Source organism: Sander vitreus, chromosome 5 (assembly GCF_031162955.1).
Source record: "Sander vitreus isolate 19-12246 chromosome 5, sanVit1, whole genome shotgun sequence".
In the NCBI taxonomy this organism is placed as follows: Eukaryota; Metazoa; Chordata; class Actinopteri; order Perciformes; family Percidae; genus Sander; species Sander vitreus.
In genome coordinates this window covers 37,991,930-38,005,062 of record NC_135859.1, presented here as the reverse complement: position 1 = coordinate 38,005,062, position 13,133 = coordinate 37,991,930, and the positions used below count along the sequence as shown (strand labels likewise).

The window sequence follows — 13,133 nt, the reverse complement described above, 5'->3', positions numbered from 1 at the left end:
TGTCTTTATGTAAATGAGGACGGTCCAGGTGCCTTTATGTAAATGAGGCCTCTGGAGAACTGGTCACCATCTGCTGAAGTGACCGATGTCAGATTCAGACGCTGCTCATTAACATCAGAGAGAGTTTCATGTTGGTGTGTTTTTAACCCTGGGGGCAGACGCCCACCAAGGGGAGGGGGAGTGTTCGTCCAATCAGCTGCAGCCATGTGCTGGACCAGTTGATCTACGACAAAGACGTGCAGGGTGGCCGTTGGAAGTTTGTGGCTCTCAGCAGGAAGCAGCAAAAAAGGAAACAGGATATGATGTCACACTTCGTAGATCCAGGTTAAAAAGGTGTTAGCCCCTCCCCCTGGCCAATCAGAGTGCAGCAACTCAGAAGTTGTTGCTGGAGTCACGGAACTCTAAATACAACACCTCCAGCAGGTAAATACTCCTTCATGAAGTCTTGGGGCAGCAGATTGCGACATCACAAGGTGGTTAAACTGCTTGACTAAATGTTATCCTCAATTGAGATTCCTTTAGATGCTGCTGTGTAATTTATTACTAGAAATAAGAGGAATATACTTGATAAGATGTTGCTTTTTTGCAGTGTAGAAAACTTAAGGAATCAGTTGATACCGACTATGTCATGCTAGTTAGCTGGGAAGTGATCAGAATTTTAATTTTTTAATTTTATTGGTTTATTTGATAGAGACCGTGCATATTTATGAACATTGTTGTATAAAATACACCATGTAAATTTGCCATAATTAGTAAAAATAACTACTTTTCATCTGCAGTCCCTAGGCAGGTGACATAGGCCTAACATAGAGACAGACAGCAGTCATACAGCAATCATTCACTATAAACTAAAAGGTACACATAATACTGTACATTGAAAACAGGCTCCAAAGGTAGGCTTTTATTTTGGCGAGGTATTTTCAAAGGGCTCCCTTGACCTCTGACCTCCAGATATCTGAATGAAATGTCACAAAACTCACATACTGTAAAGTCTGCAGAGTCCAACTTTATTTTGTGTTCATGTTTGTTAAGTCCCCATTAATAAAAGGTACATAAATGTATCTGCTTTTATCTAAAGATTGATAGTTTTAATAAAGCAGCAGATTAGAGGGAACCTTGTACAACTGTAGAATCTCTTTTATATCCAAACTAAGTTGGTTTTGCAACTGAATATGAAGAATCAAGAATCAACATTGGGATCAAAAATATAATCAAATCTGGATCGTGTGAATCAGAATTGGATTGATTCAAGAAATCAGCAGCGATTCCCAGCCCTGGTTGTGACAGCCGGAGCTCCAGCTGAGGCTCATGGGTACTGTAGTTCTAATAAAGAGGACGGTCTGTCAGATGTGTGGGATCAAAGTGTGGTCACGGCGACAGCTTCAGGACATTTCCTGTGTGTAGTTTCTGTGGAACTGATTGTTCTGTGTCTTTACACAGGTTGGGTATCGGTTGTTTATTTTCCCTAAATGGTGCCTGAACCAATACCAATACGGAACCAAAAAGCGTGACCACATTACACCGGTTTTGGCCGCGCTCCGCTGGCTTCCTGTTTGTTTCAGGATTGAATTTAAAATTGTATTAATTGTCTTCAAGATCTTAAATGGGTTGTCGCCTTCTTATTTATCGGAGCTCTTGCATGTTCACACACCTGTCAGAGCACTGAGGTCGTCCAATCAGATGCTCCTCCATGTGCCCCGATCCAGGTTAAAAAACAAAGGTGATCGAGCCTTTTCATTGGCTGCTCCAAACCTCTGGATTAGTCCACCTATTCATGTAAGAACATCTCGGACCACTGAAACATTCAAGGCCTTGCTGCCTTTGTTTCCTGTTTTATTTTGTAGTCGCTCTGTTTCTCCCATGTTATGTCTTGTTTTACTTCCTGTCTTTTGTTTTCCCATCTTTGAGATTGTCTGCCCTGCCCTGATGACTTTCACCTGTTCCCAAGCCCTTGTGTCAACTGTCCCTTGTTTCACCCTTGTGTACTTGTGTATTTAGTCTGTGTGCTTTCTGTGTCTGTTGTTAGTTTATTGTCATTCATCATCTGTCTTTTGTGAAGAGTTCCGTCCTGTGTTTTTGTGCTCCTGGATTTTTCCCTGTTCCTTCCGTGTTCCTGTTTCTTTTGGATAATTTTTCGTTGTCCAGGTACTTGGATGGTTGCACACATTAATGTTTGCCCCACGTTGTCCAGGTACTTGGATGGTTGCACACATGTTAATGTTGGCCCCACGTTGTCCAGGTACTTGGATGGTTGCACACATGTTAATGTTGGCCCCACGTTGTCCAGGTACTTGGATGGTTGCACACATGTTAATGTTGGCCCCACGTTGTCCAGGTACTTGGATGGTTGCACACATGGTAATATTGGCCCCACGTTGTCCAGGTACTTGGATGGTTGCACACATGTTAATGTTGGCCCCACGTTGTCCAGGTACTTGGATGGTTGACTGCTGGCAAATGAAATTCCTACCTCTCCTCCTTGTCTTGGCCAGGTTAAAGCCTGCCTCATCCAAATATATGAATTTGTGATGGTTGTCATCAGCATCCAGCTCCATCACCCTCTAAAAATACATTTTGGAAAGAGATTTAATTTTTACTGTACAATGTAGAATTTTGAGGGAATTATTTTACAACAGCCATCTTGAAACTGAACATACCTGAACATACTCAGTCATTTGCTTTACTCTGTCTGCATTTCTTTCAAAAGGCACGCGGTATAGTTTTTTTTAAAGACACCTGGTTCCTTTTAAGCATGTGTGCAATAGTCAGCAAACTTATGGATTCCACATTGTCAAAGGTATGCTGGCGAATTTCCGTAAGACGACTATTATTTCTGCCCCGAACCAACTCGACCACAGCCTGCTCTTGTTGGTCAGTCAGAATTTTGCCTCCCCTATTTGGCGTAATCTCTATTCTACAGAGAACATTACAGTAAGAACTTAGTCGCATCACATATTCTGTGATACACATTGGTATGCAGTCATTTGACAGTAGCTTAATGTTTAGTGCATGCTCAAGACTTACCGGTTGTCTGTATTAATGATATTAAGTTGTGGCTTTCACAAAACTTTCTTCATTTGAATGATGAGTGTATCGTCTTTAGTCCTTCAGGTATGCCTAACGGTCCAGCTGTGAGTTTGGGAGCCCTGGCTTCATACCTTAAGCCAGCTGTCAAAAATCTGGGGGTTACTTTTGATTGCAACATGAAATTTGATAAGCAAATCAGTAATGTTGTTAGAATGAGCTTTCTCCAGCTTCGTCTCCTGGCTGAAGTTAAACCTTAACGGGCACGATCTAGAAAAGGCTATTCATGCTTTCATAAGTTCAAGGTTGGATTACTGTAATGCTCTCCATGTTGGTCTGACCCAGACCTCCATCTCACGACTTCAACTTGTACAAAATGCTGCTGCTCGCTTTTTAACAAATACATCTAGACGCTCTCACATCCCCCCCGTTCTCTACACCCTACATTGGCTCCTTGTACATTTTAGAATACATTTTAAGATTTTATTGTTTGTTTTCAAGGCCTTAAACGGCCTGGCCCCGGAGCATCTGTCCGAGATCTTAACCCTGCGGGAGCACAACCGGTCCTCGCGGTCCTCAAATCAGCTGGTTTTAGTCCCGAGGTCAAAGTACGAACGGTGATCTGCCCCGAGACGCTGGAACAAGTGACCCCTGATAATCAGACGACTACAGATGGAGCACTTTTTAGGTCTAAACTCAAAATGTATCTGTTTAGAAAGGCTTTTAATACGTAGTAGTGGTGTGACAGCTTCCCTCTCCTATTTCTATGTAACCTTCTCTGATTTTACTGTTTCTATATTTCATTCTTTTTATTGTATGATATGTTATATGATGTGTGTTATAGTCTTGGTTTCTGATGTGAAGCACTTTGGATACCTTTTGGTTACTGTAAAGTGCTATATAAATAAATGTTGATTGATTGATTGATTCATTTCGTATATTTTGCTCAAGAATCCATGTGTTGGCTGAAAGCCTACTGTGAAATTATGCACAGGAGTCAGCAAAATTGGCCCGTGTGACGAGTAGTGTCTTTAAGGTGGGAATGGTCATGCGGTTCCTCTCGTCAGTCCATGTGTTGTTCATGAGCGAAAAGATCTGCTCACCAGGAGCATTGTGCTCGGTAGACACATGGCGAACTGACAAAAGAGACCTACATCTTTTAACAGAATGTCCCTGTTTTTGAAATGCGGAACATTTCCACCAGCGCTCGTCCACTGACTTTCCAGCGGACCTGGAGGGACTGGTTCAAACGAGACGGATAACAAGAGGCATTGCAATAATGCTTACAAATATACATTGTAACGCTGGCTGCACAGATTATGCAGACCGCTACGATTGGCTGAGACACACACACACACACAGTTAAAATCATACGCTGGATGCTTTATTAGTCTTTCTACATGGGTTTAGTTAATGATTGGGCTATAATAAGACCACGTCGGTTATGTAATCGTGACAACCGGGACAATTTCATAGTGGTTGGTGTAAACTGGGACATTTTAGAGTCCCGACAGGCTATTGTTGGGACTCTAGACACGCAACTCAAAATCAGGACTGTCCCGGTCAAACCGGGACGTCTGGTCACCCTAGATTAAGCAAAACTTATTATCGAATTTATATTAACCTAACATTAGTGGAGGTAAAGTTAACATTCAGCTGTCTCTGTGTGTGTGTGTGTGTCTGTGTGTATGTGTCTTTGTGTGTGTGTCTCTGTGTGGGTGTGTCTCTGTGTTTGTGTGTCTCTGTGTGTGTGTGTGTGTGTCTCTGTGTGTGTGTGTCTCTGTGTGTGTGTGTCTGTGTGTGTGTGTGTGTGTGTGTCTGTGTGTGTGTGAGTGTGTGTGTCTCAGTGATTACCATAGCAACAGTTTGGGGGTGTAATAGTTTATAAATATTGAAGATAAATATCAGAGACAGAAGCACGGTGAACACAGCAGAAAGACTTTCATCATTATTTAAACTTGTTCCTGTTTTACAATAAAATCTTTCTAAATTTACATTAAAATCAGTAAATTCTCTGAAACACAAACTAAAGTCAAACTCTGAAGTACGGAAGCCCAGAACGGCCAACACATGGAGCTAGGCAAGCTAACAGTTTCCCTCTGCTTCCAGTCTTTGTGCTAAGCTAGGCTAACCTAGAGCTGGTCTGACTCTGGGTCAACGTGTCGTACTGTTCCTTTAAGACAAAACCTAAACACAGCCTAAAAAATGAGCAATATATTCAAACTGTCTCTTTAAACAAGTTTCACTTTCAAATGAACAGAAGTTCTTCCATTCAGAGATTAGAGATGGAACCATACACTCAACGATGGGAGAGGACTTCAAGGGGGGTGTCTGTGTCTGTGTGTGTGTGTCTGTCTCTGTGTGTGTGTGTGTGTGTGTGTGTCTGTCTCTGTGTGTGTGTGTGTGTCTGTGTGTGTGTGTGTGTGTGTGTGTGTGTGTGTGTGTGTGTGTGTCTGTGTGTGTGTGTGTGTGTGTGTGTGTGTGTGTGTGTGTCTGTGTGTGTGTGTGTGTGTGTGTCTGTGTCTGTGTGTCTGTGTGTGTGTGTGTGTCTGTCTCTGCTGTGTGTGTGTGTCTGTGTGTGTGTGTGTCTGTCTCTGTGTGTGTGTCTGTGTCTGTGTGTGTGTGTGTGTCTGTGTGTCTGTGTGTGTGTGTGTGTGTCTGTGTGTGTGTGTGTGTGTGTGTGTGTCTGTGTGTCTGTGTGTGTGTGTGTGTGTGTGTGTGTGTGTGTGTGTGTGTCTGTCTCTGTGTGTGTGTGTCTGTGTCTGTGTGTGTGTGTCTGTCTCTGTGTGTGTGTGTCTGTGTGTGTGTGTCTGTGTGTGTGTCTGTGTGTCTGTCTGTGTGTGTGTGTGTGTCTGTCTCTGTGTGTGTGTGTGTGTGTGTGTGTGTGTGTGTGTGTGTGTGTGTGTGTGTCTGTGTCTGTGTGTGTGTGTGTGTGTGTGTGTGTGTGTGTGTCTGTGTGTCTGTGTGTGTGTCTGTGTGTCTGTGTGTGTGTGTGTGTGTGTCTGTGTCTGTGTGTGTGTGTCTGTGTCTGTGTGTGTGTGTCTGTGTCTGTGTGTGTGTCTGTCTCTGTGTGTGTGTGTGTGTGTGTCTGTGTAAATATAACAAAATAACGGTTAATACAGAGTTGTTTTAGCGTCTCTTCCACACTTCCTGTTTGTTGTCTCTGTGAGCAGCCGGGCAATGCATTGTGGGAGACAGGGCGTCTAGTTTCCCACTCCTCGTTGTCATACAGTGAATCCAGGTGACTTTATGTAAATGAGGACGGTCCAGGTGCCTTTATGTAAATGAGGACGGTCCAGGTGCCTTTATGTAAATGAGGCCGGTCCAGGTGCCTTTATGTAAATGAGGCCAGTCCAGGTGTCTTTATGTAAATGAGGACGGTCTAGGTGCCTTTATGTAAATGAGGCCGGTCTAGGTGCCTTTATGTAAATGAGGACGGTCCAGGTGTCTTTATGTAAATGAGGCCGGTCCAGGTGTCTTTATGTAAATGAGGCCAGTCCAGGTGTCTTTATGTAAATGAGGCCGGTCCAGGTGTCTTTATGTAAATGAGGACGGTCCAGGTGTCTTTATGTAAATGAGGCCAGTCCAGGTGTCTTTATGTAAATGAGGACGGTCCAGGTGTCTTTATGTAAATGAGGACGGTCCAGGTGCCTTTATGTAAATGAGGCCTCTGGAGAACTGGTCACCATCTGCTGAAGTGACCGATGTCAGATTCAGACGCTGCTCATTAACATCAGAGAGAGTTTTAACCCCGGGGGCAGACGCATACCAAGGGAAGAGCTCGTCCAATCAGCTGCAGCCGTGTGCAAGACCAGCTGACCTACGATCAACACGTGCAGGTTGGCCGCTCTCAGCAGGAAGTAGCAAAAAGGAAACAGGATATGATGTCAGACTTTGTAAGATGTTCAAAAAGGAAACATGCAAAACTAAAAGAGGAAGTGAGGGGCGGAGTCAGATCCAGCGCTGATTGGTTGGCCCAGCTCAGCAGTTGTTGCCGGAGTTACGGAACTCTCCGTTCTCGGTGATCTGCAGAGACGACGAGTTGCTAGGAGACAGGCCGTTCCTCTGTGATGTCACAGCGTAGCGCTCCTTCAGCTGAGAGAGGGCTGCCATCAGACGGCTGTTAGCTGCATCCAGACTGGCTATCCTCTTCTCCTGAGAGACAGACAGGGAGGAAGACAGACAGAGAGACAGACAGGCAGACAGGTAGGGAGACAGTGAGATTGGCTTCACTTTGTACAGGAAGTAAGTGGAGACTTAAGATACAGACTTTTTCTCAGACAGACAGACATTCAGACAGACAGACAGACAGACAGACAGACAGGTGAGAGACAGACACACAGACAGGTACCTGTGTCTCAATGATCTTCTGTTTGGAGTCGACCACAGCCTGCATGTCAGAGTGATCTTTCTTCAGCTCTTCCTCTACTGCCATCAACCTGCAGACAGACAGACAGGCAGACAGGCAGACAGGCAGAAAGACAGGCAGACAGGTTAGAGACAGACAGACAGACAGACAGGTGAGTAGGGAGCTTTAACCTCCGTTAATTGGAACATTTTGTTCACCTAAAATGGTGTAGCTGTCCCTTACTGGTAACTTCAGGGAAGAAAGAAGGAAAGAGAGATATAACCCTCAAACTGCAGACAAGCTCAGTTAGGACTCTCTCTGTGAGGACTATCTGAGGTAGGACTCTATCTGGTAGGACTCTCTCTGTTAGGACTCTCTCTGTTAGGACGGACTCTATCTGGTAGGACTCTATCTGGTAGGACTCTATCTGGTAGGACTATCTGGTAGGACTCTATCTGGTAGGACTCTATCTGGTAGGACTCTATCTGGTAGGACTCTATCTGGTAAGACTCTATCTGGTAAGACTCTATCTGGTAGGACTCTATCTGGTAAGACTATCTGGTAGGACTCTATCTGGTAAGACTCTATCTGGTAGGACTCTATCTGGTAGGACTCTATCTGGTAGGACTCTATCTGGTAAGACTCTATCTGGTAAGACTCTATCTGGTAGGACTCTATCTGTTCTGGACTGTTAATGCGTGTTCTGTTAATAAAGTTCCCTGATTTAAGGGGTGGAGAACAGTGACTTAATGAACTGGAGAAGATGGAAGGAGCTGCAGATGTTGTACCTGCTGATGATGCTGTTCATCTGGAGGTCTTTATCATCCTGCAGCCTCCTCAGTCTGCTCTCTGTGTCCTCCAGGCGCACCTGAACACACCACGGGGTTAATGAACACCTGAACACACCACGGGGTTACTGAACACCTGAACACACCACGGGGTTACTGAACACCTGAACACACCACAGGTTACTGAACACACCACTGAGTGTCTGTGTGTGCCTGTGTGTGTGTGTGTGTGTGTGTGTGTGTATCTCTGTGTGTGTGTGTGTGTGTGTGTGTGTGTGTGTGTGTGTGTGTGTGTGTGTGTGTGTGTGTGTGTGTGTGTGTGTGTATGTGTGTGTGGGTGTGTGTGTGTGTGTGTGTATGTGTGTGTGTGTGGGTGTATGTGTGTACGTGTGTGTGTGTGTGTGTGTGTGTATGTGTGTCTCTGTGTGTGTGTGTGTGTGTGTGTGTCTCTGTGTGTGTGTGTGTGTGTGTGTGTGTGTGTGTGTACCTGGTACTCCTGCAGCATGCGCTGGTTCTGCTGATCTTGGACCAGCAGTCGGGCTTCACACTCGTCCTGGCGCATCGCCGCCACTCTCAGCTTCTCCTGCAGCAGGGCAATCTCCTGCTGATACTACACACACAGAGACACACACACACACACACACACACACACACACACACACACACACACACACACACACACACACACACACACACACACACACACACCATGAGCTCAGGACGGCCCAAAGCCTACACATCTTCCTCCGAAGACTAAACACACATCTCTTCTGACTACACCTCGGATAAACATGAAGAAAAAAGACTAAAACAAATGTATATATATTTCTTGAAGCTGCTCTTCCACATGTCTCTTTGTAGCTTAGCTTAATTAGAGCTAGTGTACTTGCTCTCTGTACTTGTTGTTTGGAGTCTGAACCTTCAGATAAATGACATGTAATGAAGCATGAGATGTGTTTTCAGCCCGACCCAACGATGGCCACACTGACTCCAGAACAGCTGGTACCTTCTCTACAAGGGCGTCGTCATGGCGATCGTCCTCCGTCTCGCCGTACGAGGTGGCAGAGTTCATGTTGAGCAGCCAGGCAGCAGTCCGGTCCAACGCACACGGAGACGGAGCCTACACACACACACACACACACACACACACACACACACACACACACACACACACACACACACACACACACACACACACACACACACACACACAGACACACACACACACACAGACACACACACACACACACACACACACACACACACACACAGACACACAGACACACACACACACACACACACACAAATGCCAGCTCAGTCATTTGCGTTTCATATCGCTGTATTAATAATAAATTAAATAAATGAATAATAAAGACAGGTGCGTACGGTTACCGTGCATACGGTTACCTTGGCGGCGAGCCGCTGTTTTTCGGGGCTGTCTCCTTTAGACGAGGACGACGTCTGTCTGAGCCGTGACTGGCCGCTGCTCGGCCAATCAGGGCTGGATGACATCATGCTGCCAGAGGCGGGGCGGGGAGGGTAGGCGGAGCCTCCGCCGCTGAGCATGCTGGGAGGCGTGCGGCCCCGAGGAGGCCCCGGAGGAGCAGAGGAGGGGGGGGGCTGATCGATGCGTCTCTGGGGACCGGTGGAGGACTGGCGAGGAGGGGCGGGGCCACCTGAGGGGGAGGAGCCTGTTAGAGACGCTGTATACAGAGATCCTCGCCACTAACGAGAGCTTCCCTTCTCCTAATGGGGCGGGGCCTCATTTAACAGTGTCGTAAACGCTGGGTGGGTGGATGAAACGTTATATTTGATCATTTATCAGTATTGTAGAGGTTTGCCACATATCTCCAGAACATTCTGACACAAATGTTATGTTTCAGAAGAAACAGGAGAAAATTAAAATTAAAGGTCCCATGACATGCTGCTCTTTTTATGCTCCTCCACAGAGCTGTGGAGGAAGGTCTGCCTCTAACAACACTACCGTTCCTAATAATAATGAACTGTGACCGTATCTGAAGGCATCACAGAGAAGCTAACGTAGTGAACCGAATCTGAGTCTAAGTTTAAGAAAGCTGGCTGTTACCTGTGAGCGTGTCGGACAGCGCTCGCCGTGAGTATTCCTCGCCGCTGCTGCTGCTCGACATGGCCGACATCCTCTCCCCCCTCTCCGCCCCCCCCAGCCCAACAGACATCTGGGTGAGAAACGCCGGCTTGGTTGCCATGGCGCCCCTGTCGTCTGCGTTCCCCTGGGACCCCGCCGAGCCGTCCGAGGGCGTGGCGTCCGTTGGCGGTTGCCGCGGCGACGTGGTGGTCATGTGGTACACAGGATTCTGGAAGGAGAGGGGGAGGAGCCCCGTCCTGCGCTGCCATTGGCCGTCGTCGAGGCCCTCGCTAGGGGAGGAGTCCTGCAGGTCGACCAGAGACAGACTGCGGCTCTCGGCGGTCAGATCCGGCCCCGCCTCCATCTCGGTGGGCTCCGAGTACGAAGAGCTCGCCGCCGGAGAACCCTGCAGGCCTGCAGGAAGTGACATCAGAGCACAAGAAGTTACATCAGAGGACAGAAAGTTACATCAGAGGACATCAGAGGACAGGAAGTTACATCAGAGGACAGGAAGGGACATCAGAGGACAGGAAGGGACATCAAAGGGACAGGAAGGTACATCAGAGGGAAATCAAAGGGACATCAAAGGGACAGGATGGGACATCAAAGGGACAGGAAGGGACATCAAAGGGACAGGAAGGGACATCAAAGGGACAGGATGGGACATCAACGAGACATGAGGGGAAATCAAAGGGACATCAAAGGGACAGGATGGGAAATCAAAGGGACATCAAAGGGAAAGGATGGGATATCAAAGGGACAGGATGGGACATCAAAGGGACAGGAAGGGACATCAAAGGGACAGGAAGGGAAATCAAAGGGACATCAAAGGGACAGGATGGGAAATCAAAGGGACAGGATGGGAAATCAAAGGGACAGGAAGGGAAATCAAAGGGACATCAAAGGGACAGGATGGGAAATCAAAGGGACAGGATGGGACATCAAAGGTCAGAGGTTAGAGGTCAGACGTTAGAGGTCAAAGGTCAGACGTTAGAGGTCAGAGGTTACCTGAGGCCGGCTGCAGACTGGATCCTTTAGTGACGAAGAACAAATCTTTGTTCTCTGGAGTCGGAGACGGAAGTCTGGTGAAATCTACCAAACTAAACACACACACACACACACACACACACACACACACACACACACACACGGTATCACACACACACACACACACAGACACACACACGGTATCACACACACACACACACACACAATCAATTACAGATCAATCATCTTGTATTGAATATTGAATGATTATTCTGCTGATTATCTAATAAATGATAATAACTGCTGCTGTGTTCTGAGGAATAATAATCAATGTGTTGCCCTTGGATACAACAGCTCATCTGGCTGACACTTCTGCTCAGGGAAACGATTATTATGGGATGAGCTATGTAAGTGTGTGTAAATGTGTAATCGGTAAATATGGAACACATTCCACAAATACAAAATTAAGATTTGAAAACTCACAAAAAAATAATCTGCAAATATAAAATGGATCTGTAAAACAGTCTTGGCCCGGGGGCCCCAAACTGGGAGGCCTTTGTTTAGACTGTTTGATTGACATCTTCCTGAGTCTCCTGTTAGGGCGAGACCAATCACAGTTCTTCATTCTGATTGGTAGAAAAGATTTGTGATGTAATAAACTCCCATCAAAGCTCCGCCCACTTTCAACCTGAGCAGAGTTCAATCAGCCAGAAGAACTGAAAACACCTGTATGGTGTGCAGCGGCTTTAAGTCCCGCCCCCCGCCCACAGATGCTAATGCTAACAGGAAACAAGATGCTAACCCGCCGTCCAGTCCGACGCTGCCCTGCAGGCCGAGGGAAGGATTGCACGCCGCCAGAGGAGGAGAGAGGGGCGGAGACAGAGGGGGTGGGGACAGGGGGGGCGGAGACACCATCCGCTGAGGCTCCGGAGAGGAAACAGAGACGCCCTCTGGGTAAGCCACGCCCCCAGAGTAGACCACGCCCCCAGAGTAGGCAACGCCCCCTGGGTTAGCCAGAGCCGTCGACACTTCTCGGAGGATCCGAGGAAGAGGACCGAGCTTCGACAGGCAGGACTAAAGACACACAGAGAGACAGATAGAGAGAAAGAGAGACAGACAGACAGACAGAGGGACAAGGAGACAGGGAGACAGAGAGAGGGACAGACAGAGGGACAGACAGACAGGCAGGCAGACAGGGAGACAGACAGGGAGACAGAGAGACAGACAGAGGGACAGCAAAAAACAAAAAAGTTGAAGAAAAGAGAAAAACAGAGAGCAGAGAGTTACCTGGTCTATCTCAGAGAGTTACCTGGTCTATCTCAGAGAGTTACCTGGTCTATCTCAGAGAGTTACCTGGTCTATCTCAGAGAGTTACCTGGTCTATCTCAGAGAGCAGCGTGTGCAGGCTGGACAGCTCACGGCCGAGGTCGATGTAGCCGTCGAAGCCAGCGGTGTGGTTAAGCCCGTCAGGGTTGGAGATCTCCTGCAGGAAACGCTGCATGCTGCTCCACTGACGCTCCACAAAGTCATTCATAAACAACATGTACTCCTCTTTAGTCCCGAACCTCAGACACAGGAAACAGGAAACAAGTTAGAAACACATATAGGGAACAGGAAACAGGGGTTTACAAAGATCACAGTAAAACCCCTCCAGCTCCTTCACAGTAAAACCCCTCCAGCTCCTTCACAGTAAAACCCCTCCAGCTCCTTCACAGTAAAAGCCCTCCAGCTCCTTCACAGTAAAAGCCCTGCAGCTCCTTCACAGTAAAAGCCCTCCAGCTCCTTCACAATAAAAGCCCTCCAGCTCCTTCACAGTAAAAGCCCTGCAGCTCCTTCACAGTAAAAGCCCTGCAGCTCCTTCACAGTAAAAGCCCTCCAGCTC

At 47.0% G+C, this 13,133-nt stretch overlaps 1 protein-coding gene across 1 annotated transcript in view; it reads right to left on the bottom strand.

Moving 5' to 3' along the window:
* Positions 1-6,550: 6,550 nt before the first annotated feature.
* The window catches only part of dab2ipa (DAB2 interacting protein a), a 31,887-nt gene continuing 25,304 nt past the window's right edge, over positions 6,551-13,133 (bottom strand). The window contains exons 13-23 of the mRNA XM_078249863.1: positions 12,627-12,816; positions 12,233-12,325; positions 12,054-12,199; positions 11,273-11,364; positions 10,247-10,678; positions 9,568-9,836; positions 9,167-9,280; positions 8,648-8,770; positions 8,161-8,240; positions 7,376-7,463; positions 6,551-7,179 (exon numbers count right to left, since the gene is read on the bottom strand). Of these exons, the coding sequence (XP_078105989.1) occupies positions 7,006-7,179; positions 7,376-7,463; positions 8,161-8,240; positions 8,648-8,770; positions 9,167-9,280; positions 9,568-9,836; positions 10,247-10,678; positions 11,273-11,364; positions 12,054-12,199; positions 12,233-12,325; positions 12,627-12,816 (1,801 nt within the window). The 3' untranslated portion in view covers positions 6,551-7,005. The remainder of the gene's footprint in view (positions 7,180-7,375; positions 7,464-8,160; positions 8,241-8,647; positions 8,771-9,166; positions 9,281-9,567; positions 9,837-10,246; positions 10,679-11,272; positions 11,365-12,053; positions 12,200-12,232; positions 12,326-12,626; positions 12,817-13,133) is intronic.